This window comes from Mauremys reevesii, linkage group 6 (genome assembly GCF_016161935.1).
Source record: "Mauremys reevesii isolate NIE-2019 linkage group 6, ASM1616193v1, whole genome shotgun sequence".
Taxonomy (NCBI): domain Eukaryota; kingdom Metazoa; phylum Chordata; order Testudines; family Geoemydidae; genus Mauremys; species Mauremys reevesii.
In genome coordinates this window covers 121,317,591-121,342,744 of record NC_052628.1, presented here as the reverse complement: position 1 = coordinate 121,342,744, position 25,154 = coordinate 121,317,591, and the positions used below count along the sequence as shown (strand labels likewise).

The following is a 25,154-nucleotide window of genomic DNA, read 5'->3' as shown; positions in this document are numbered from 1 at the left end:
CTTGGAGCAAGAGGGAGCATTGCACCTTGAGACCTCCAGAACCTGCAGGCTGCATCACTGCATTAAAAGCAGGAGTTGCTGCAGTTTGCTCTGATGTTTGCAAACTAGATGCTGCAATCCCACTCCTCGCGAGTTGCCAGTGTTCCCCTAAGGGTAAAAGTCACCTTTGTTCTAGTCTTTGATGGGGTGAAGCCACAGTAAGGCGCAATACTAGTCTGTTGCAATATCTTCACTGAAAAGGCCCCCACAATGAACACGCAGAGAGCTCTGAGGTTACACTGTAGAGATGGGTGCTCTCTCCTGCGTTCTGTTCATGAACCACAAACTCCTTCTGAAAAACATTCTGATCAGGGAACTGTTGTCATCTGGGCCTAATGCTAAACTAGACCTATGGAAACCCTAATCACACTGCTCCCTGGGCGCAAGTACCCCTGAGGGATTGAGGGAGAATTCAAATTGTCACAGGCCCCAGGGGACACTGATTGAAGCCCGGGCTACACTAGTTGCTGCTGTTGTTTCTCATGCAGACTCTAGCAAGGATCTGTTACCTGTCCCAAGAGTCGCGTGAGAAGAAGTAAACAGTTTGCACTGTCCCTGGTGGCTCTGCCCAGGATAACAAGGACGATAGAGATTGGGACTGCTGCCCATGGGATATGTTCAGCGGTGAGAGGATCCTAGTTCCCACTCAGAGATTCCAGAGCCAGAAGGGATCATCTAGTCTGACCTCCTATAACACGGGCCAGGGAACTTCCCCACAATAATTCCCACAGTGGATCTTTTAGAAAAACATATACTCTTGATTTATAAATTGTCACTGATGGAGACTCCACCACATCCCTTGGTAAATTTCTAGCAGAGAAAAGGTCTCACACGATCAAATGGCTGAAAGTAGCAGCTAGACAAATTCAGACTGGAAATAAGGTTTAAATGTTTAACAGCGAGAGTAATTAACCTTTGGAACAACCAAGCCTCTGGGTCGTGAGATCTCTGGGTGTTCTAAGCCTCGGGAGCCTGAATGGAGCGTGGTCACTGCCCAATCGTAGGGTCCCGCGGCACACTTCTTTCTGAGACCTGTAACACGCAGTCCAGCTGCCTAGCCCCACTGGGCACAGCGGTGACCTTCAGCCAACCCCATATTTAAACACACCCTCGCCCAGAACTCCGTCCCCAGGTGTGAGCCTTCTGGATTACAAGGACACCTTAATAAAATAGAATTAACGGCCTTCTGAACGTGACTCCTTCAAAGTTCTGTGACCACATGAGAAACCGTCCTGGAACTCTGTAACCTCCCCAGCCGATCTCTCTCTGGTCCAGTCTGGCCTATACATGGCCCCTTTGCTTAACTGTACTGGTCCTAGTTGGACATTTATCCCCCAGTTCATCAGTGCGTTTAAGTCCATTCCTAAATGTGTGTCTAGTCAGCAAAGCACTTAGGTATGTGGTTACCGTTGAGCAGGTGCTTTGCTGAATAGGGAGAGATTGCTGAATCAGGGCCCTTGACTTTAAGATCTTTGGGGTTTTGTTTGTATGGATGGCAGGCACATAGATCTACTAAAGTGCCATGTACAACTGCAGCACTTTATTGGATTAGATCATGGAAAAGGCCGCGTGGCCCAATATTCTTGCCAGGTTCTGGTTGTCCCATGTTGGGATATTTCCCCCCCAGGTAACCAAGAACAGGATCCAGTCCTTTTGGGATTATGGGATTGTTATGCTCGACCAAACCAAAGGCCTGGTGCAGGAAAACCTGATTTTTCAAGGGAGGTCCAAGAAGACCATCTTGCAGCAGGTGTCGAATGCAGAAGATTGTATTGTGCAGAACAACAAACTCCTCACCTTCAAGAGCAAGTAAGCCCCTCGCGCTGCTCTTTAATGAGTCCCTTGGCCAAGAACAGCCCTTCTCAAAATGTGGGCAGTGACCCCTAGGAGAGGCCACAAGCTGGGGGCTTCAGGCCATGAGCCTGCTCCGCTTTCCTCACCTTCTTCCTCATTTGGGGCAGGTTTGCTCAGCTACTCCAGGCACCGGCTCCTGCAGGGCCAAGCTCTGGATCTGTACAAAGGAGCCTGGGCTTCTGGAGACGGAGGCTGGAAGCATCTCACTCCTGACCCTGGGAAAACCAGGCTCCCCACTGGGGAGAAGCAAGAGGCTTGATGCACCTGTTCTAATGCTGGCCCCCCGAATGCTCTTCCATTGGCTCTCTCCTGGCAGGCTTGTTCTCAGATGTGGGGGTGGCCTCCTTTTCCCTCAACGGGCCCATTGATTTCACCTGGCCTTTGAAGGGAGGTTGGAGGAGTGCTAATGGCTGCTTGTGGGGTGTTTTTTCTGTTTCTCCAGGTCTGACGTTGCATGGACCCTGGAGAACCCTCCAGCACGACCTCACATTGAAGGATCCACCCGAGGAACCTCCACGTCAACGAACAGTCAGAAAGTTACCACCATGTCGACCAGGATAGCTGCACGGATGGACGGAGGCTGTCGCAACAATGGGAGCATCTTCTGCACTATTCTTTGACTCCCGTGTGAGTTTCTTCACCTTTCTCTTAGGCTGGTGCCACTGCAGAGACCAAGCTGGGAAGGGTCTCTTGTGCCCATTCGTTGCAAGAAGCTTTCAATGTGGGCTCTTCATTTTAATCCCCCCTTCTTTTAGCACTTTGGGATATTGCCACTCCTGAAACATGTTGCACACTAAATCAACAGTGGCAGGAGCACATTGCCATCTGCTTTTTGTTTCTTATTTGAGCCATTTGACCAATCTTATAGCAATCGCCAAGCAAATCAGTCGCCTTGGACAGACCACAATAATGCCAGTGTCTAGCCAGTTAGTGGCCTAGAAAAGGAACTGGGAATGAATTTTACTTTCCTGCCAGGAACTGGAGCTGTTTCAGCCCAGAGGAAAGGCACAGGCTTTGCCTGTTGCAGTGGCAAAATGAAAGGAGCATTGCAGTTGCATGAAGCCGTAGACTCGCAGGGCAAAAAACTAAACAGCAACAAAAACGCCACTCAAAGTTCAGTCACAAGCAGGCAGAATGTCATGATGACTGAAAGAGGGCAAAAAATACTCCATAGTGGCTTGTTGGCGGCCACCTGTACAGGGAAAAGTATGTAAAGAGTGGAGGACTTTAGAAGCTGATCATATGTCCTGTGTAATCTGGTTTATCTCCAGGAAATAATTGCTCATAGCAATTCTGGCTTGCAGTGTAAGATTTGCTGCTGCACTTGCGATGCTCAAATGTCCAGGCCTCCTCTAAGTCCTAGTGTTGGAGACGATGCGTTAAGGCCCAGTCGGCACTGGAGCTAAAATGGCCTTGAACAATGAGGAATAAATAGTAAAGTCAGAGTTCACACTGCAACTTTTAAATGCTAGGAGTTCATCTCCCCTCGCAAATTCAGCCTTCCCTGACAATGGTCACCAGCGATTGGTCTTCCTGAACCAATGCCGTGACCAGGATGAGAGACAAAGAGTTCTTGAATGTTTAAGTGGCAGGAGTGAAACTTTTCAAGCAGTGGGTCAGTGTCCTGCTGTAAACAGACCCCGAAGTGCTGTTGCAAGGATGTACTGGGTACTGGGAGTTCAGCTGTGCAGGCAAGTGTGAAAGTCACAGTGTGCTGCACCACATAGTGACTATAGCATGAGAAATCAGGACAACTCCAAAACATTTTCTGCTGCTGAACCTTGGAGGCGAGTAAGAAATATGCAAAGGGCCCCTGATCCCGTGTGCAAACGGGGCCCGCCTGCCTGATATACAGTTGTCCCATCTGTGATCTTGAGGTATAGCCTTGTGACTCCAGACCCAGCAAGGCACCTATCTAGGGCTGGTACAGTCTGGCAGTAATGGAAGCTGAAGCTTTTTCTGCCTTCTGCAGGATGTTGGAATTACAGGGCAAAGGAGAGTGTTGCTCTTTCACGTTTCAGCCTTTCTCACTTGGGGACGGAGCCTCAGTTAGTCACGTTGACGTCAGTGGATTTATACCAGCTCGGGACCTGGATCTTTCTCTTCTTTTCAGGCAAGGTCTAGGCTGAATCTTCTCTCTCCACTTCACATCGTCTGTGACACGCATCCTGGTCCAGACCCCTCGCTGGTATAAATTGACATGACTCCACTGAAGAACCATTGACTCCATTAAAGTGAAAGTAGCGAGGCTGGTTTACACCCTATGTTTTTTTGTTTTTTTTTAAGAAAAACAATTGTTTTATGTGAAAACTTTTGTAATTAAAAACTGTATATGACAACAATAAAGTGCTATATTTTAAGGGTTTTTTTTTAAACTGTTTTATTTTGCAAACATAAGGCAAACATTAGAATTTACAGGTTGTCACTGGCATTTCTGAAGGGTTAAAATCCATGTGCATTTTATATAACAACCAGGTCTATGGATTGTGCCAGCTCTTTTCCAGACCCAAAGTCCAGAGTTTGGTCAAGAGAGGCCTAGCAAACAGTGATCAGGTAAGAGAAAGCTGGGTAAACAGATAATCTTGTTTTGCTAAAATAAGACTAGTCAGCAAATTGCCAGGTGTTGGAGCTAAGAACTAAATAATTGTCTTATTCAGAGTTGTAGATTGAACAAAGGATCCCTGTTCTTGTTGTGTTAGTTTCTTCTGTAGGGAGACGTTCTTCCCACAGATCCAACCTTGAGTTTATGAAAAGTTGGCACGTGTCAGTATAAGATATGGCATCTTCCCACCTCCCCTTCCAAGAGACCAATGCTTGACCTCTACACGGTGTGGATTTATGTCCTTCAGTTTTCCAGACATAAGCGGATAAGGGCCCAAACGTTTAAACGTGCCTTGTGATTTTGGGTGCCTGACCTGAGCTGCCTTAAAAGGGACCTGATTTTCAGAAAGTGCTGAGCATTTGTCCTTTGAAAAATCACATCCCATTAAGGCATCTCAGGTTGAACGCCCAAAAACAGTGTCCTGAAATCATTAGTCGCTTTGGCAAATATAACCAGTGTTACTGACTACAGAGGTTCTCCATACCCGTCCACATGCCACAAACAGAGGTACATGCACTCAAGAGAGCCATGTGACCTGCTTTTAAACAATAATATGAAAGTAGAGAAATGATTGACCAGAATCATTTAATACTTAACTTCCTCAGAGCAGGAGCTTGCATGCAGGGTCCCTTCTGCCTGTACCTGTGTGGCAATGTTCATTTCACACCGATCAGACTCTCAGGGGATTTTCTCAGCTGTAGTAACTTAGACTCTTCTGAAAACTTTCCTGATTTTTAACACCCTATTTAATTCTCAGGCTTCATTCACACTTGGGGCCAGATCCTCAACTGGTGTCAATGGGATTAGCACCCCTGGAGCCATCAACCAGTCAAATCAGCGCTTGTGATAGTCAGGCATTGCAAGATCATGGAGCCAGATTTTCAAAGGTGTTTAGGAGCCTTAAGATCCCAGGGTGGGACTCTGACTCAGCGTTGCAACAGGTTATGTCTTGGTGCCCTGCTGCCTGGTGGAATCCACATCCCGAATGAGGCTTCCAGGCGCCCTGCACAAGGTCCGGGGAGAGCCAGGCCCTTGAAAATGAGATCCACAGAATCCAGCAACCTAAGCCACCTAAACCAACCTGTCGGAAATAGTGAGGAGAGGGGTGTGGCCTAAGCCCAGCCCCTCCAAGGGCCTTCGGGGTCTAACTCTGGGCCGGAGGGAGTGCCCCCTTCAGTTCAGGATTCCCAGCCACGCACCCTCCCTGCAGCCAGGACAGCTGTTTTTCAAGAAAAACTGAGAAGGGGGTGGGAGGGGGCAATGCCGCCTCTGTTTCCCCACTAGCCCAGTGATGAGGAGAAAGGCCCTGTCCTTGGCTCTCACAGCTGAGGGCCATGACCACTGGGCTGGGGGGGACAGCGTTGTATAAACACTTACATTCTGGCCTAATGAATACGTGGCTAGCTCAGTGATCAGGGCACTGACCTAGGCCAGAGCAGGCCATCTCAGGCAGCGTGGGGCTTTGGAAGCAGGGCCGTGACATGCAAGGTGAGGCCTTAACCCCCGGGGTAATGGGGTGGGGCGTGTACAGGGTACCCGGGCATGCGGCAATGTGTAACTCTGCTAGTGGTGCTAGCCCACTGTAAACAGGGCTGGTCAGGAGTGAAGCGCACCTGTTATCAGAAGGACCTGAAAAAAGGCTGCTGTCAATCATGGTGCCAAGCAGGTCAAGAGCTTAATTCAATCAGCACAAAGCGCTGGAGTGTTGGGGCACGAGACGCTGGAGCCAGGCAGGCTTTCAGAGGCGCATTCAGTCTAAATCCATTCCGATAGCAATGTTTGCAAAATGCATTTCTCCACCAATTACCAAGAACAGCTGCTTTGGGCAGGCGGAGAAGTGGGTCTGGCAGGTTGTAATTTACAGATAACTTCCGCGTTCTAAATAACCAGGGAAACAGGCTTGACAGATTGTGTGGGGGGCTGTCAGCCGGTGGAACAAAACACAGGTCAGCGCTGAGCAGCCGAACTGAACGCATTTATTTTTGCCTGGACGTGAACAGATTCTGTAATGGGCAGGAGATGGCAGTGGCCACGTTTGGGAGACCAGATTATTAGACCAGCGGTGAAGCTTGGTCTCCTGAAGATGTAGCCTCTGATAATCCCACACGAGAAACTGGACCCCCAACCCTACAGAGTGAACCTGCAAGGTGAACCGTTGGCACGTTCGCGCTGTCGGTGGGCATCATGTCACACACAAGTGCTACAGTACGTGTTCTAGCAGGACACACACATACGTGCCTTGACCCCAACTCTTCTGCACTAGGGGGAGAGGGACAAACGTGCTTTAAGCCACCTTTGTGGCCCCATAGTCTGGGGCTGTGTAGGGCCCCGTCGGGCCCTTGTGTCATTTAGAGTAGTTTCAGGGCTGCTCTAACTTGCATGCTGCTGCTTCCTGTGGCCCCTAGGCCGCTGTGAACGCTGACCCCTTCCCAGCCCTGGCTCACGCTCGGTGCCAGCAGCAGGGAGAAGGGCTGGTGTACAGCCAGCTTCGTGCTGGTGGAAAGGCCCCTGTGCAGGGTCTGTTCTCAGGGCCCTGTTTCTGGCAGCAGAACAGCGTAACAGGGCCATTGTACAAGTGGGCACCAAGCCCATTCTCTGTAATGGCTATGTGATACGCTGCCCTTCCCAGATCACCCGGCCCGGGTGCTCCGCTCCTCGGCCCCGCTGCCCTGCCAACACCAATAACGAACAGGCCACCGAAATCCTTCCACTTCCCAGCTTCTTTGACGGGGGCTACGATCCAGCCCAGGGTCCCACCCTGGCTCTTCAGCCGAATTTTGCTCCTAGGGGCTGCATGGAGAGTCGCACACATCGAATGTTCCTTGACTGGGCTAAGCTGACACATCGTGGGGGAAGATACTTCAGTTATTTTGTGCTGGGCTCCAAATAACTCCTGCTATTTTGTTCTGAAGTGTCGCTGTCTCATTATCACAACATGCCCCAGGTAGAGTAGTTAAGGGCGGCTAATTAACCACCGCACCATCTTTAGACTAAAAACCTTCCAAATTTTCCCAATTAGATTTTCCACAGTAGCATTTACAGACCTTCAATCAGAACCTCTGCCTTGATCAGCCCGTCTGTAATCTCTGTGGCATTAATTAGCAGCCTCTGCCCAGAAAGTTGGGTACGGTTTCTATCGCTTTTAATGACTGACTGACTGCTCACGGCACTTGCCAGAGTGAGCAAAAGGCTACATCGGATCCTGAGAGAGTTTCTGTGGGAGCCTCAGAGGCCTGAGTCGCTCCCTGAAGTGAACGCACAACATAAAATAACAGGCATTTACTCTAGCGGTTAAACACTTCCTGCTTCCTCCAGCTTACACTGGCTTTCCTGCTTGGAGATGGGCTGCAGCCTTTGCCAGGATCGTTGCTGACTAGAACGGGCTACGATTTTCCAAAATAAGTGCCCCCCCAATAATTACTGAGGCTTCTAAGTCCATGTTATGCCTAAGGCCTGGGTCTACAATCCGTGGAAACCAATGGGAGTCTTTCCTTTGACTCCAATAGGCTTTGATGAGTTCCCCATTGACCTGAATAGGAGCTGCTGGGGGCTCTGCGCTTCTGAACATAAGAATGGCCACACTGGGTCAGACCAAAGGTCCATTTGGCCAGTGTCCTGTCTTCTGACTGGCCAGTGCCAGGTGCCCCAGAGGGAATGAACAGAATAGGGAATTATCAAGTGAGCCACTCCCTGTTGTTCATTCCCCACTTCTGGCAAACAGACGCTAGGGACACCATCCCTGCCCATCCTGGCTAGTAGCCATTGATGGACCTGTCCTCCATGAACTTCTCTAGTTTTTTTTGAACCCTGTTATAGTCTTGGCTAGTGGTGGGCAACCTGTAGCCCACATACAGCCCATCAGGATACTCCATTTGCAGGCGCGAGACATTCTGCTGATGTTTACAGTCTGCTGGCATACTCTCCCCCCCCCCCCGCAGCTCCCAGTGGCCATGGTTCGCTGATGGGCTGCATGCGGCCCACAGGTTGCCCACCACTGGTCTTGGCCTTCACAACATCCTCTGGCAAGGAGTTCCACAGGTTGACTGTGCCTTGTGCGAAAAAAATACTTCCTTGTTTGTTTTAAACCTGCTGCCTATTACGTTCTTTGGTGACCCCCTGGTTCTTGTGTTACAAGGACTATTTAATCCTTATTTACTGTCTCCACACATCATGATTTTATAGCCCTCTATCATATCCTCCCTTAGTCATCTCTTTTCCAAGCTGAAACATTCCAGTTTTATCAATCTCTCCTCATACAGAAGCTGTTCCATACCCCTAATAATTTTTGTTGCCCTTTTCTCAACCTTTTTCCATTCCAATATATCTTATTTGAGATGGGGCAACCAGATCTGCACACAGTATTCACGATGTGGGCATACCATGGATTTATATAGAGTCACTACAATACACCTCTACCTCGATATAACGCTGTCCTCGGGAGCCAAAAAATCTGACTGCATTATAGGTGAAACCGCGTTATATCAAACTTGCTTTGATCCGCCGGAGCGTGCAGCCCTGCCCCCCCGGAGCACTGCTTTACCGCGTTATATCCGAACTCATGTTACATCGGGTCGCATTATATCGGGGTAGAGGTGTATTTTCTGTCTTATTATCCATCTCTTTCTTAATGATTTCCAACATGGTGTTTGCTAAATTGGGTCATTCATGTAGGTACCTGCCTATGGACTTGGGAGCCTGTCTGAGGACACCTGAATAAGCACACGGGGGCAGAAAACCCTGGAAAAGGTTTTGTTTTCTGTGCTCCTGCATCTTCTATTCTAGCTGAGGACTGAGTTGTGGTTCTAGCTTTCCCCTCACCCCCCTGCAGCAAACCTGTTCCTAAAAATATGGTTAACACCTGCAAACCAGCTCTTCATCCATCTGCATTCTGCTGCCTGCCTGGAACAGCCTTGGACAGGAGAGAGCACTAACAGCACGGGCTAAGCATCCAGAAAAAGCCTAATCCAATTCTTCTTCCTTTAGAATACCGTGTGCCAGGGAAAATGGTGCCTGGTTCCTGCAGATGGCCAGCTTCTCCTGCTCTGGGCTGAGTTACATTGTGATTTTAGCTTGTGGGATGGAAACAGGGCACAGGATGGGTACCAGGCGGTGCAGCACGGCCATGTGAGGAAATGAGTACGTATAACTTTTGTTTTGATTTGCGCCCCGCTCAGCTTCCCTCCCCCCACATTTCAACAGCATAGCTGGAGCCTCCACTTCCAGTGAGGACTGAGTGACTGGCTGGGTTCTGCTATGATGCTTAAAGGATTTCAGCAGAGCAAACAGCACTGCAACTGTCTGGCTGGGTGACTGGGGTAGGTATGATGATAACCAGTGGGCCGGCAGGACATCTTGCCGGGTATATGCTCCAGTCTCTTTTTGTCTGGTGTCCTCTCTTGTCTAGTCTCTGCAAAGCTGAAAATTTGACAGTGGGGAGAATAGGATAGAGAAAAGCTGTAACGTTTTTGCTGGGTGCTTTGGTACAGAAGAATGAAATCAGCTCTATCCTTAACTAGAAAAACGCTGAACTTCCACTGATTCCCTCTCATCACATTTAGCAATGATGGGAAATTGAAGAAGTTCATAAAGCCAGAGGCATGTGCAGGTTAGTAACAATATGCTCCAGCCAAAACCAACTGAAATAACACCAGTTAACGCTGTTGCCGAAGGTCAAACAACAAGTAAGGTTAGGAATCAAGATTAGGAGGAGTTCTCATTCCTTCATCTGACTAGTTAGAGGATGAGAACGTCCTTTTAACGTGAATTACAATACTCTCCCAGAGGCACAGACAGCAAGCGAGGAAGAGGAGCTGATCAGGTTAGGAAGAGGCGCTGATCAGGCTAAAAAGTCTGGACTCCTCTTTCAGGATGCACAGCCACAAACCACATTTGTTCAGCAGCCTGGGTTGGCCACAGAGCATTCATTCCCCTGCCTGCCTTCTTTCACAGACTTGATGGGGCCACAACTGATCCAGGACTAACGGAAGTTTGTGAGGTCTGCATGGCCTCTCCTATCCTCTCCTCCCTCCTAGCCACCCCATATCCCCTAAAAGCAGAGTGTAGCTGTGTAGAAAGGACAAGAGGGTTTTGGTTTATTTTCAAAAAAGGACCGATTACAGAGATGAACATCAGCCCAAACCCATTCTTATGATCAGCCAAGGGGGTAAGTGCCACTGTCTGGCACAACAGCCCTTCTCGGAGCTCAGATTTTGAAGTGGGATCAGGAAACTGGCGAAAGCTTTGTTCTTGCAGAGGCTCCTGCCCTTCCCTTTCAGCCGGCGTTCTCCTCCGTGAGATGTGCACAATAGTCCTTTATGTCATCTTCTTGCGCTTCCGCTGCCTCCCGGCTGGCTTGTACACAGGTAAGGGTAGAGAGAGGGTGGCCAACTTGTGGTCTTCATCGTCCGTGAGTCCTGAAGGTCCCTTCCTTTTGGAGATCTTCAGCCTCATGGCTTTAGCGATCTCCAGGATTCTGACAAAAATAAAAAACACCCATATCAGTGAATACATTCCTGTGTCAAATCACAGACACTAGTAGCACAAGGCATCCCGCTGGATCAGAGCAATTAGGCTTTCACCTCGGAGGCGCAAGAATCAGGTCAGAAGCAAGCAGGAATGTGGCTCTGGGGCTGTTCTCTGGAGCAGTGACTGGCAATATGCATCTCCTTGTGATGGCAGATCCAGTTCTAGAAAAGCCCACTGTGGAAACAGCAGGGGTGATTTTGATCAGGAGCGAAGTTACAGCAACAGGACTTTGTGGGGAGGCTGGAAAGCCATTGGGCTTGGCCTGCCCAGCTTTGAAAATAGCCCGTTGCTTTATTTTAGTGGCTCATTATCCCAAGTGTGTGAAAGTTATTCAGTCCCTGCCAGGCAGGAGGGAGAGGAAGTAAAAGCAATCTACATTTTGTAACAGGATCACCACTGAGGTATTTATTTATTGATAACACTGCATGCTGCCCTGCAGGACAGCCCAGCTGATTTCCAGACACACATCCCTGGAGGAAAGAGAGAGGATGTCCTGTGGTGCTCAACTGCAAACGCTTTTGGCAGCCTAGAAACCTCCCAGTAGAATTAACGCACCGTCAGCAAGGAGAACACACAGAACTTTTTAATCAGGGATGCAAAATCCTTAGAGAACTAAATCAGTCCTGAATATAACGATCGCAGCAATTTCTCATCCCTCCCGTGGCACACGGAGCATCTGACTGTGATTAACAATGCTGCCTGTTACAGCAAAAGTCCTAGACTATCACTTTAGAGTGTACAGTAACTCCTCACTTAACGTCCTCCCGCATAATGTTTCAAAGTTACGTCGCTGCTCCATTAGGGGACATACTCTTTTAAAGCTGTGCAATGCTCCTTATAATGTCGTTTGGCTGCCTGCTCTGTCCACGGCTTGTAAGATTCTGTGGAAGAGCAGCGACTTTACAAGGGAGCATTGCACAAGTTGTTGTTCTCCGCCACCTCCATGTCCCTCTCAGCACTTCCCCCGCCACCAGGGGTGAAAGGAACTTACAGGACTTACCGGTACTGCTGGAGTCCTGGGGGGGGGGGGGGGGGCCGGGCTTCAACCGGAAGAGGCGTGGCCTTGAGATTTAAAGGCCCTGGGGCACTGGCTGTGGCTGGGAGCCCCAGGGCCTTTAAATCAACCCGGGGCTCAGGGGCAAATTAAAGGGCCCGGGACTCCGGCTGCCGTGGAGCCCCGAGCCCTTTAAATCCCCCCCGCAGCTCCGGCAACCGGGCTCAGGCGTGGATTTAAAGGGCCCAGAGCTTCTGTGGCTCCCCAAGCCCTTTAAATCCCAGCCCCAGCCCAGCTGCCAGAGCTGCAGGGGGAATTTAAAGGGCTCTGGGCTCCCCGCAGCTGTGGGGAGCTCTGAGCCCTTTAAATCCTCAGGGAACTGATGGGCAAGGTCCCCTGGGAGAATAACATGACGGGGAAAGGAGTCGAGGAAAGCTGGCTGTATTTTAAAGAAACCTTATTGAGGTTGCAGGAACAAACCATCCCGATGTGTAGGAAGAAAAGTAAATATGGCAGGCGACCAGCTTGGCTCAACAGTGAAATCCTTGCTCGTCTTAAACACAAAAAAACAGCTTACAAGAAGTGGAAGATTGGACAAATAACCAGGGAGGAGTATAAAAGTATTGCTCAGGCATGCAGGAGTGAAATTAGGAAGGCCAAATCACACTTGGAGTTGCAGCTAGCCGGAGATGTTAGGAGTAACAAGAAGGGTTTCTTCAGGTATGTTAGCAACAGGAAGAAAGTCAAGGAAAGTGTGGGCCCCTTGCTGAATGAGGGAGGGAACCTAGTGACGGAGGATGTGGAGAAAGCTAGTGTACTCAATGCTTTTTTTGCCTCTGTCTTCACAGACAAGGTCAGCTCCCAGACAGCTGCACTCTGCAGCACGGTATGGGGAGGAGGTGACCAGCTCTCTGTGGAGAAAGAAGTAGTTCGGGACTATTTAGGAAAGCTGGACGAGCACAAGTCCATGGGGCCGGATGCGCTGCATCCAAGGGTGCTAAAGGAGTTGGCCGATGAGATTGCAGAGCCATTGGCCATTATCTTTGAAAAATCATGGCGATCGGGGGAGGTCCCGGATGACTGGAAAAAAGCTAATGTAGTGCCCATCTTTAAAAAAGGGAAGAAGGAAGATCCAGGGAACTACAGGCCAGTCAGTCTCACCTCAGTCCCTGGAAAAATCATGGAACAGGTCCTCAAGGAATCAATCCTGAACCACTTAAAGGAGGGGAAAGTGATCAGGAACAGTCAGCCTGGATTCACCAAGGGCAAGTCATGCCTGACTAACCTAATTGCCTTCTATGATGAGATAACCGGCTCTGTGGATGAGGGGAAGCAGTGGATGTGCTATTTCTGGACTTTAGCAAAGCTTTTGATACAGTCTCCCACAGTATTCTTGCCAGCAAGTTAAAGAAGTATGGGCTGGATGAATGGACGGTAAGGTGGACAGAAAACTGGCTAGATGGTCGGGCTCAACAGGTAGTGATCAATGGTTCCATGTCTAGTTGGCAGCCGGTATCAAGTGGAGTGCCCCAAGGGTCGGTGCTGGGGCCGGCCGGTTTTATTCAATAACTTCATTAACGATCTGGAGGATGGTGTGGACTGCACCCTTAGCAAGTTTGCAGATGACACTAAACTGGGAGGAGTGGTTGATACGCTGGAGGGTAGGGATAGGATACAGAGGGACCTAGACAAATTAGAGGATTGGGCCAAAAGAAATATGATGAGGTTCAACAAGGACAAGTGCAGAGTCCTGCACTTAGGATGGAAGAATCCCATGCACTGCTACAGACTAGGGACCGAATGGCTGGGCAGCAGTTCTGCAGAAAAGGACCTAGGGGTTACGGTGGACAAAAAGCTGAATATGAGTCAACAGTGTGCCCTTGTTGCCAAGAAGGCTAATGGCATTTTGGGTTGTATAAGTAGGGGCATTTCCAGCAGATCGAGGGATGTGATCATTCCCCTCTACTCAGCACTGGTGAGGCCTCATTTGGAGTACTGTGTCCAGTTTTGGGCCCCACACTACAAGAAGGATGTGGATAAATTGGAGAGAGTCCAGCGGAGGGCAACAAAAATGATTAGGGGGCTGGAGCACATGACTTATGAGGAGAGGCTGAGGGAAGTGGGATTGTTTAGTCTGCAGAAGAGAAGAATGAGGGGGGATTTGATAGCTGCTTTCAACTACCTGAAAGGGGGTTCCAAAGAGGATGGATCTAGACTGTTCTCTGTGGTACCAGATGACAGAACAAGGAGTAATGGTCTCAAGTTGCAGAGGGGGAGGTTTAGGTTGGACATTAGGAAAAACTTTTTCACTAGTAGGGTGGTGAGGCACTGGAATGGGTTACCTAGGGAGGTGGTGGAATCTCCTTCCTTCGAGGTTTTTAAGGTCAGGCTTGACAAAGCCCTGGCTGGGATGATTTAGTTGGGTTGGTCCTGCTTTGAGCAGGGGGTTGGACTAGATGACCTCCTGAGGTCCCTTCCAACCCTGAGATTCTATGATCCTGGCCCCAGCCTGGCTGCCAGAGCTGCAGGGGAGGATTTAAAGGGCTCTGGGCTCCCTGCAGCTGCGGGAGCTCCGCGCCCTTTAAATCCGGCCCCAGCCTGGCTGCCGGAGCTGTGGAGGGAAATTTAAAGGGCTCTGGAGCCCTTTAAATCCCCGCCGAGGAAGCTGGTGCAGTCCGGCACAGCGTACTGGCTCTTGCCGGTACGCCGGACCGGACCGGACCAGCTTACTTTCACCTCTGCCTGCCACCAATCAGCTGTTTGGCAGCAGGAGAAACGCTGGGAGGGAGGGGGAGGAGCAGGGACATGGCATGCTCCGGGGAGAGGTGGAGTGGGGGTGGGAAGAGGCGGGCCTGGAGCATCCCCCGGCAAAGTCGGCACCTGTTCTTCTCCGGGGAAGCTGCCACTGCTGCTGCAAAGGTGCTTCCTAGCATCCTTGCCTGCAGCGGGCTGTGCCTGTGGGAGGTAAGCCAGGGGCACCTCCCAACCACAGTACAGTACATAATGCCTTTGTCTGCCCCAAAAAATTACCTTGGAACCTCACCCCCGTATTTACATTAAATCTTATGGGAAAATTGGATTTGTTTAAGATTGTTTCACTTAAAGTTACATTTTTCAGGAACAGAACCACAACGTTAAGTGAGGAGTTACTGTAATTCTGACTGATCCCCAGTGCAAGCTTTGCATCTGTGTTTCAATGAACTATGCCATTTGCAAGGAGATTAAAGAAGTGGCTTTTTTCCAGTCTGAGTCTCACTCTGACTTTTGCTTTTCAGACTTCTCTGTGCTCATTTTTTTTAGGATCCCCCAAAAAGACAGCTGAGCAAGTCAAGGATCTATCGTGCCTGATGCGGCTCCCAAAAGGCAGCGTGACCTTTCCAAAAGCCATTTACTTCATCTTTAAAAATGGGGTCGAATTGGCTTCAAACGCTGCCATTAAAACCATTATTCTACATCAATCCCAAACAGCAAAATGACTGGAATCAGCAATAGCCTCCACTCCCACATGTACAATGGAGTCAGCCTGTGAAAAGTCAGATCGGATCACTTCCATTTGCCGTTGGAATTTAACCTTTCTAGTCGAGAATCATTTCATTATTTTCTGCAGGATTTTGTTAGGGGGAATAATTGATTTCTTGCTGGAGTTGTTAATTCTGCAGGACACAGATCTCGAGATGGATTTTTCATACCCTGCAATAGCATCTTTAGAGACCTTGTCAGGAAGGGTCATCCTTACGAACCAGGTCAAGCTACAAAGCATGTCCTTGGAGTTGCTATTTCTCCCACCAAGCTGCAGCAAGCCAAGCATGGTTGAACTCAAATTGCTGACTGGGGGCTAATACGTTTCAATTCCAGATGGTATTATGCAGCTGCTCTCTGTGCTAACAGCCAGTCTCCCCAACCTGGAGGTCAAGGATTCCCCAAGCGAGTCCATTAGATTAAATCAAGAAATGATCATAATTGTATTCTCCAACGGCCTGAATCACACCCCTCTGAAATCAGTGGAAAGAGCCCTCTGAGTTTTATGGACTCTGGATCAGGCCCTGATTAAGACGTGTTGATAAAGGCAGACTTTACACTCAATACATATGGCACAGACATATTTCTTGTCCTGTGGAAAATTAAGCACTAGAAAGTAACTTCCCAATGAAGATACCCGAGCAAGTGTTCTTCATTAAGGACCCGATCCTGCCCCCTCCAAATCACCACAGTTGTCCTTGGTAGGCCCAATTAGCCAAACCCTCATTTCCTGAGGCAGGTGCAATTACCCTCCCCAAATTTCAGGAAAACACGTCTCCTCTGCACCAGGCCCAGGCAAGGCATTTTGGGGAGACTGGATTACTGGCTGGGCCAAGGGGGCACGTGCTCACGACTGCTTTTGTTTCAAAACTGGAGTCCCAACCTTTATGACAGAGACTGTTGCCTCCTGGCAATTAAATACGGATCATAGATCCAGCAGGGAGTCAGAACTCTGCTTCCCTCTTGTCGTGAGAAGGAGAGAATAGACTGGAAAACACAGAGGCAGTGTTACTCAGTGGACAGAGCACTGGACTGGGACTCAGAGTTCTACTGGCTGTCACCGGCTTGCTGAGTGACCTCGGGCAAGTCACTGTCCCTCTGTGCCTCAGTTTCCCCATCTGTAAAAGGGGACAAGGATGCCAACCTCCTCTGTAAAGTGCTTTGAGATCGACTGATGAAAAGTGTTCGACAAGAGCTCAGTATTATTCGTTATTTTAAAAACGACCCCATTACATCCCAATCCTGCACTGAGCACTGCCTGGGTGCACCCCACTGACAAGAACGGGGGGAGCCTGCACGGTACTTAGGGCAGCATCTGGATCAAACATCCAACTCTCAGTTGAGGAATTGAACAAAACCCCCCAGTGCTGCCTTCCTCCCTCTCCACCCCAATTTTTTTTAAATTACTGCATGCTTGGTGTTCCTACAATTAACAGAAACGTCACTCACCTGTTCTCGCGGAGTTTCATGTCCCTCTGTAGCACAGTCAGGTCTGTTTGGAAGTTGTTAATGTGCAAGGCTAAGGCTATGACGTAGGCTGTAATTTTAGCCTTCATCGAAGCAGAGATTAAATTCTGGATACTGGAGAATAAGAGGGAACGGGAGAGAAACAAAATGTGACACTTTTTAACAGAGCCAAAGCATAACCCTTTGGCATAACATCCGACGGCAAGACCTGGGATTATATTCCTAGTAAAGGGATGGGGAATACTGGTGACAACAGCAGCACTATTTCCACTACCAGCCCTTTCGTGAACAACTGAAAAACCGTGTGTGTCAAATCTGTGAATAGTTTTGGGTCGACCAAAACTGCAATTTTCATCAAATAATCTAGTGAGCTGAAAAATGTCACCCAGCTCTAGTTATAAATCAACACAGCTCGCAGGGCAGACGGGTTTAGAGGATTGTTTTTCATGCTGACGTGGCAAATTTATGTTCAAAACCTCCTGGCACTTCATAGTAACGCCGATAACATGAAGTGTGAGGAGACAATGCCTGTAAAGCAAAAAAGTGTGGCCCTTCTGCACACAGCCACCTAGGTGGAAGCCAACAAAATTCAATAAAACCACAAGCAGCTTCTTGGAAATATTATTTAACTAAAACAGCTCCACAGCTGACCACCCCCCCGGCAGATGCTTATTTTAATTACTTTCCATGTGTCCATGTCCTTTGGACAGCCTTCCCTAACTCAAACCTCTGCAGTTCTAAATGTGTGTATTCTGGCGCCTCCTGCTGGCAGTCGCTCAACTGCTGAAAGGCTGATCGGTGGCCAGCAGGCAAAGAATCCAGTGCCCAAGAAGAGCAGAAGCCAGTGCCACAGCTCTGACCAACGTCCAGAATGTTTCTTTTAATGCTGAAAACTGGAGAGATTGGTCAGAGGCAGGCCCAGCGGGGGGCTTTGGGGACCCCAACACAGGCATGTACCATGGGGAAGAGGTGAAGTCTTAAACGTGCTTTAGTTTAATGTTCTGGGACCAGCCTGCACCACGTTGGCACCACAGGGTCCTGGCCTGGGAGGTACAATGGCAGCTGGAGCTCCCTGGCAGTACCTTTGAAGGGTACAGTGTGTGCTCTCCTGCTTTCCACTCAGAGGGGTCTTCTCCTGGCTAGCCCCCTTTAGGGCACAAGCCAGAACTCCTGGGTTCTAGTCCTAGCTTTACTGCTGCTGACACTGCACAATTCACCACACCTCCACTTACTGGGCTAGCTTCTCTGCTCTGCAACATCATGCTCAGAGGATCGAGGAGACTGGAGAGGAGCATCGCAGTCTGGCTACGCCTCCTGCCAGCCTGACAGGCTCCCCGGGGTTGGGAATGGGGGGAGGAGGCTGCGAGAGGGTGCACAGGGGCTGCACAACTCCCCAGCCAACGAGATATAGCAAGTCTTTCCTTCCACTGTGCTGCTGGAGTGGAGCAGAGAGTCTGCCCTGCCAAGGCAGCAATGATGGTGCATTATGGTTGCAGGGCTGCTGGCAGGTTTCATTCGCTGATGTCTGTAGAATGCTTCAGAAAGAGAAGGCCCCAGGCAGATGTGGGTCTTGTGTACACACACACACTTCATTAAATGGGGTTAGTTAAACTGATACTAGGTTAGTTAAACTAGACTAGGCCTAGGCACCCCTAGGCCTAGTCTACACTGGAGAAGTTCTGCTGGCACAGCTACCCCGGCATCGTTATACCAGCAAACCCTCCAAGTGTGGACACAGCTCAGATCTGCATAAAAGAGCTTCTGCCATCTTAGCTAACACTGGTTCCCCCTGAGAGAGAAGCTACGCTGGCAAGGCTCTGATGCCAGTATAACTTCATCCATACTAGGGCTCGTTCCGGCATAGCTGTGTCAGTTAAAAAATAAAAAATAAAATAAAGGTCACACCTGTAACCAACATTGCTATACCAGTGTAAGATTTAAATCGGTTTCAAACTGGTTTTATCGGTTTAGCTTCCCCCTGAAATCTGACAGAAGCAAGATTTAAACTGACTGAAGAGCTTCTGAGTGCAAAGCTGCATTGACTTATTACCTCAGTTTCAAATCACAACTTTAGTTAAACTGGTGCAACCGTGTGTGTAGGCAGGGGTGGCATTTTCAGTAGTGCCCCTGGGAGCCCAAGCCCCCAGGGAGTTTCAATAGCACATGAGCTCCTAAGTAGCATGATCTCTTAAACATGGGACTGGGTTCCCAAGTCACTCAGATGCCTGTGAGCATTTTACCCCGGGCCTTTGTACTATGTTAAATAAAATACCTGATTTTAAAATACAAGCCATCGGGTCAGAGTCTCCTCTCATACTGGTGTGACTCTAAACTGAGGGAAGTGGTAGATACACTGGAGGGTAGGGATAGGATGCAGAGGGACCTAGACAAATGAGAGGATTGGGCCAAAAGAAATCTGATGAGGTTCAACAAGGACAAGTGCAGAGTCCTGCACTTAGGATGGAAGAATCCCATTCACTGTTACAGACTAGGGACCGAATGGCTAGGGAGCAGTTCTGCAGAAAAGGACCTAGGGGTTACAGTGGACGAGAAGCTGGATATGAGTTAACAGTGTGCCCTTGTTGCCAAGAAGGCTAACGGCATTTTGCGCTGTATAAGTAGGGGCATTGTCAGCAGATCGAGGGACGCGATTGTTCCCCTCTATTTGACATTGGTGAGGCCTCATAGAATCATAGAATTCAAGATCAGAAGGGACCATTATGATCATCTAGTCTGACCTCCTGCAAGATGCAGGCCACATAAGCCGATCCACCACTCATCTGGAGTACTGTGTCCAGTTTTGGGCCCCACACTACAAGGAGGCTGTGGAAAAATTGGAAAGAGTTCAGCAGAGGGCAACAAAAATGATTAGGAGGCTGGAGCACATGACTGATGAGGAGAGGCTGAGGGAACTGGGATTGTTTAGTCTGCAGAAGAGAAGAATGAGGGGGGATTTGATAGCTGCTTTCAACTACCTGAAAGGGGCTTCCAAAGAGGATGGATCTAGACTGTTCTCAGTGGTACCAGATGACAGAACAAGGAGCAAAGGTCTCAAGTTGCAGCAGGGGAGGTTTAGGTTGGATATTAGGAAAAACTTTTTCATTAGGAGGGTGGTGAAGCACTGGAATGGGTTACCTAGGGAGGTGGTGGAATCTCCTTCCTTAGAGGTTTTTAAGGTCAGGCTTGACAGAGCCCTGGCTGGGATGATTTAGTTGGGGGTTGGTCCTGCTTTGAGCAGGGGGTTGGACTAGATACCTCCTGAGGTCCCTTCCAACCCTAATATTCTATGATTCTATTCTATGATTCTATGACTCCACTGACTTCAACAGAGCCACTCCTGATTTACACTGGCATAAGGCAGAGGAGAATGAGAGCCAAAGTTTCCGCACTATCACCTCCTGAAGTACAGATGATTGCTCAGTATGGTGACAGCCCCTTCCATTTTCTCCACAGAAAAATCTCTGTACCGAAATCTACAGGCATTAAGCAGGGAAGATGCCAATAATTTAGATTTCTTTATATGGCAGTTGAGAGGATTTCCTGATAACGTGGGGGCACAGTTATGATCCCCTGATCTGAACTTTCCTGTGTCACGAACATCAATTTCAAAACAAAACAAACTATTCGCTACCTGCCGTTGTTGTATGTCAGGGCCGTGAAGTTTTTCATGAGTTTGCTGTTAATGACGTGTGGACAGTCAGGGCCCAGTGCATCTAAAAGAAAAACCTTTTTGCAATGAAATGATAAACACACATTCTGAACATCATGGGGCTTCATTCAAATTAACACTTAACTATTATAACACTGTGCTGGTTTTATACTGCTTCACTGACATCTTTAAGGGAACAACTTAAAAATACATAAATCAGTATGTTGACAAACTACTTAGAGCGTCTAGGGTAAGATTTTCAAACAGTGTCTAAACGATTGACAATCCTAAACCCCATTTTCAAAAGAGACTTAGGTGCTTACAAGCCTAAATCCCGCAGACTTCAATCAGACTTAGGCTCCTAATAGCCTGACACTTTTGAAAATGGGACTTAGACGCTTTTGAAAATTATACCCCTAGAATGTAGGACAAGCTTCTGTACTGTCTATGGACTGTCATTTTGTTCTTTGTTTGTCCAGAGCCTCGCACAGCAGAGTCCTGGTCCATAATGAGGACTCCTAGGCATTATTTTTTGTATTATTATTAATAAATTAAATTACATTAAGTATTAATATGATACAATTCCTTCCTTATCTGTGTTTCCATACCAGAAGGTTATTAAAATTTAAATAGTTTTTCAAAAAAAACTTGAATTTCCTTTTCACTACTTCGGGGTTGTCTACACTTGAAATGCTCCTGCAGCTGTAGCGCTTCAGTGCTTACAAACAGGGTTCTCCCAACGGTCTCGTTAATCCACCTCTCCGAGAGGCGGTAGCTACATTGATGGAAGAATTCTTCCATCAACCTCACGCTGTCTACACTAGGGGTTAGGTCAGCTAAACTACATCACGCAGGAATGTGGGTTTTTTCACACCCTTGAGCGACATAACTGGGTCGACCTAACTTTTGAGTGTAGACTGGGCCTTAGAATGGTGAGTTTCACTTTTATTTCACACCACTTTGACTTTTGGACTCCCATGCATCAGAATGTCTGGCTTCCCAATACGACAGGGAGATGTTTAAAGAAAGTTTTTTCTATAGAAAGTCTAAAGCTGAGATTTTCAAACCTGCCCAGCGGATTGAGAAGCACAATTTCCACAGAAGACAATGGGAATTATGCATCCAAATCCCCTTTGAAAATCTACACCTAAATGTTTTGTGGGGAGCATTAAAGAACTGTGATTCCTGCACCTTTAAAAGATTGTTTTGGATGCAGAGTTCAAAAGAGCTTGTTAGTTGGAAGCAATGGAGCTGAAGTTGGCTGGAGACTGAGCGTACAAATAAAATAAGGCTGGATAAACTTGTAAATAAGGGATACCCCCAGTTCTGCAAGCTCTCATCAAGTGCCTCATGATATTTGGTATTTTTCTTAAATCTCCAGCTGCTGGAATCTTCATATTTCCACATGATTATTGATTATTTGCATTACAGTATCGGCCTGAAGGCCCGCTCAAGGACCAGGATTACTCCACTGAGCTGTACAAACAGAACCAAAGGATGGTCCCTGTCCCAAAGGGCTTTGATAGAAGCTGCCATGTGTTATTTCATGCAACAACTCAGAAATGCTAGAGTTGAAGAAAGAAATCACTTCCTTCCGGGAAAGAACAACAGCTTTTTCATTTACTGTGTTTATCGGTTAAACAAACAAACAAACAAACAAAAAACCTGCAAAGACCTTCTTGATAACAGCACGAGAAAAAGTAACATATGAAAGACTATTTGGTTCAATGGCTGTTCCCCAATGGACTTCCCAGTGATCTGCTCAACATGCAGAGGATGGGGAAAATTGTATGATAGCAGAAGGCTGCAATAGCTCATTATTAGAGCCAGCTGGGTACTGGATTTTTTGCTTGGTGGGAAACTCACAATTTCTAAATTGTTTCTGTCCAGAAACAAACCCAAACAAAAAATTTCAAAATTTCTTACAACAAATTTCCAATAAAAATTTATTTCAGGTAGTTTGGCTAAAACCCGAAAAAATCATTCTGAATTCTTACCTTTTAAAATGTCACATTATGTTTTATAAAGTGAAAAAAAAATGAAACGAAAAGTCATTTCAAAATAGGAAATCAAAATGTCCTGTTTTGAAAAACAAATTGGAACTTATTGGAATCTTGTTCCAATTCTCGCGCGCCCCCCCACCCCCCAATTTCATTGAAACAGACATGTTTCCGCAAAACTGTTTCACTTTTGATGAACCGGCGTTTTCTGATGGAAAAATATTCAGTTGGAGCATTTCTGACAGGAGTTACTCTGGTCTTCGCAATACCCTGATTTAAAATGGTAAAGTCACTGATGAATTAAAATGGCAAGTTTACAATCTTGAATTATTGGGGTTTCTATAACTTCAAGAAAACGTACATTTTCCTGATAAGAAAATGCCATTTCTACTTCTAAAGGGAAGATCGTTTGTGACACGAACGTGTTGATTTGTTCTGCACTCTGCTCACTGTTGAGGCATTAACTGCACAACATGTTTCACTACTCCCCCCCCCCCGCCCATGCAGATTCAGTATCAGGTTTCGTAGGGAAAAAGAGGGGGTTCATTTTTCGTCAGTATTTTTAGGTTGAGATTTTCATAGCATTCCAAAGGGCTCTGGACGCTGAACGTGTGCCTGACTGCCTTAGACTGCTTTCAAAATTTTAACCTTGGCCCAAAAGTGTACCTGGGGAACAAACAGTTACCGGCGTCTGTTAGCGCTCATCTGTCAGCTTGGTGGAATTTTTTGTTCTTTTTCTGGATTTAAGACTCCATTAGTTACAATACAAACCCCAGACCACAGCTGAAAGGTAAGTAGGGCAGAGAGATCCTCCTGCTATTAACTTACGTTTCTTCTTAATCACTTTCTGGAAACTGAACTTGATGAGGGCATCCAGAAACCACAGACACCGCGCCTTATGGTCCGCTCTGTCCTCACTTAGAGGCATGGACTTCAGTTCTTCTAGAACGAAGGAGCAATGGCTAAAAGGAAGAGAGGGAACATCCCTTAGAGCAAAGGGCATAAAGAAATGGGGTTTTGGGTACAGCACACTAGGACAGGGAATGCCCGAGTGTAAGGAACACACAAATAAGGCCAATTCTGCAGCTAGTTTAAATTTACAGAGCTCCACTAACTTTGACATGGCAAAGACAATTTACGCCAGCAGAGGATCTGGCCTCGTGTGTATTCCTTTGCCAGAGCTCTACCCAGAACCTTTAAATGCACTAATGCTTAATGATGAAAGGCAGGAGTAGTATTCTCTGACCAGACAGGAGAGAGTCACGAGAAGGACACTTCCACCCAGGGAAGATATTGCTCTGAAAAGGAATGCAGATGATCCTACAGTGTACTAATATGGCGGACAATAGCTGTGCAACCTGTGAGCCCGTCTATGCTAACCTCAAACCTCACCAGGGCACAACCGTCTGTATTCATCCGCGGTCCACGCAGCTGCTCAGGTCTTTCATCTCCTTGTTATGGTTCCCCCTTGCCTAGACTCTCCAAACTTCAACGTGTTCCCTGTTCAGCAGCTTGTCTAGAACAGTGCCCAGAATGATGACAGGTTTCAGAGGGGCAGCCCTGTTAGTCTGTATCAGCAAAAACAACAAGGAGTCCTTGTGGCACCTTAGAGACTAACTAATTTATTTGGGCATAAGCTTTTGTGGGCTAAAACTCACTTCATCAGATGCTTGAAGTGGAAAATACAGTAGGCAGAATATATATACACAGCACATGAAAAGATGGGAGTTGCCTACCAAGTGAGGGGTCAGTTCTAACGAGACAATTCAATTAAAGTGGAAGTGGGCTATTATCAACAGGAGGAAAAAAATCACTTTTGTAGTGGTAATCAGAGTGGCCCATTTCAAACAGTTGACAAGAAGGTGTGAGTAACAGTAGGGGGAAATCAGCATGAGGAAATTAGTTTTTAGTTTTTATAGTGACCCATCCACTCCCAGTCTTTATTCAAGCCTAATTTGATGGTGTCCAGTTTGCAAATTAATTCCAGTTCTGCAGTTTCTCGCTGGAGTCTGTTTTTGAAGGTTTTTTGGTTGAAGAATTGCCACTTTTAGGTCTGTTATTGAGTGTCCAGGGAGGTTGACGTGTTCTCCGATTGTTTTCTGAATGTTATAATTCTTGACGTCTGATTTGTGTCCATTTATTCTTTTGAGTGGAGACTGTCTGGTTTGGCCAATGTACATGGCAGAGGGGCATTGCTGGCACGTGATAGTATATCCCCCATGCTAATTTCCCCCTACTATTACTCACACCTTCTTGTCAACTGTTTGAAATGGGCCCCCTGATTACCACTACAAAAATGATTTTTCCTCCTGTTGATAATAGCCCACTTCCACTTTAATTGAATTGTTTCGTTAGAACTGACCCCCCCATTTGACAGGCAACTCCCATCTTTTCATGTACTGTGTATATATTTTCTGCCTACTGTATTTTTCCACTCCATGCATCTCATGAAGTGGGCTGTAGCCCACGAAAGCTTATGCCCAAATAAATGTGTTAGTCTCTAAG

At 47.6% G+C, this 25,154-nt stretch overlaps 2 protein-coding genes across 6 annotated transcripts in view; one reads left to right on the top strand and one right to left on the bottom strand.

Moving 5' to 3' along the window:
• The window catches only part of FBXO10 (F-box protein 10), a 58,279-nt gene extending 54,042 nt beyond the window's left edge, over positions 1–4,237 (top strand). For 3 of the 4 annotated variants that reach the window (XM_039542935.1, XM_039542937.1, XM_039542936.1), the window contains exons 10-11: positions 1,667–1,848; positions 2,336–4,237. In XM_039542935.1, coding sequence (XP_039398869.1) covers positions 1,667–1,848; positions 2,336–2,513 — 360 coding nt within the window. In that variant the 3' untranslated portion in view covers positions 2,514–4,237. The remainder of the gene's footprint in view (positions 1–1,666; positions 1,849–2,335) is intronic. The other variant, XM_039542938.1, reaches the window with a different exon arrangement.
• A 6,326-nt stretch (positions 4,238–10,563) lies between these two features.
• POLR1E (RNA polymerase I subunit E) overlaps positions 10,564–25,154 on the bottom strand; it is a 34,286-nt gene continuing 19,695 nt past the window's right edge. For both annotated transcript variants that reach the window (XM_039545917.1, XM_039545918.1), the window contains exons 9-12: positions 23,478–23,611; positions 20,632–20,713; positions 16,983–17,114; positions 10,564–10,967 (exon numbers count right to left, since the gene is read on the bottom strand). In XM_039545917.1, the coding sequence (XP_039401851.1) occupies positions 10,808–10,967; positions 16,983–17,114; positions 20,632–20,713; positions 23,478–23,611 (508 nt within the window). In that variant the 3' untranslated portion in view covers positions 10,564–10,807. The remainder of the gene's footprint in view (positions 10,968–16,982; positions 17,115–20,631; positions 20,714–23,477; positions 23,612–25,154) is intronic.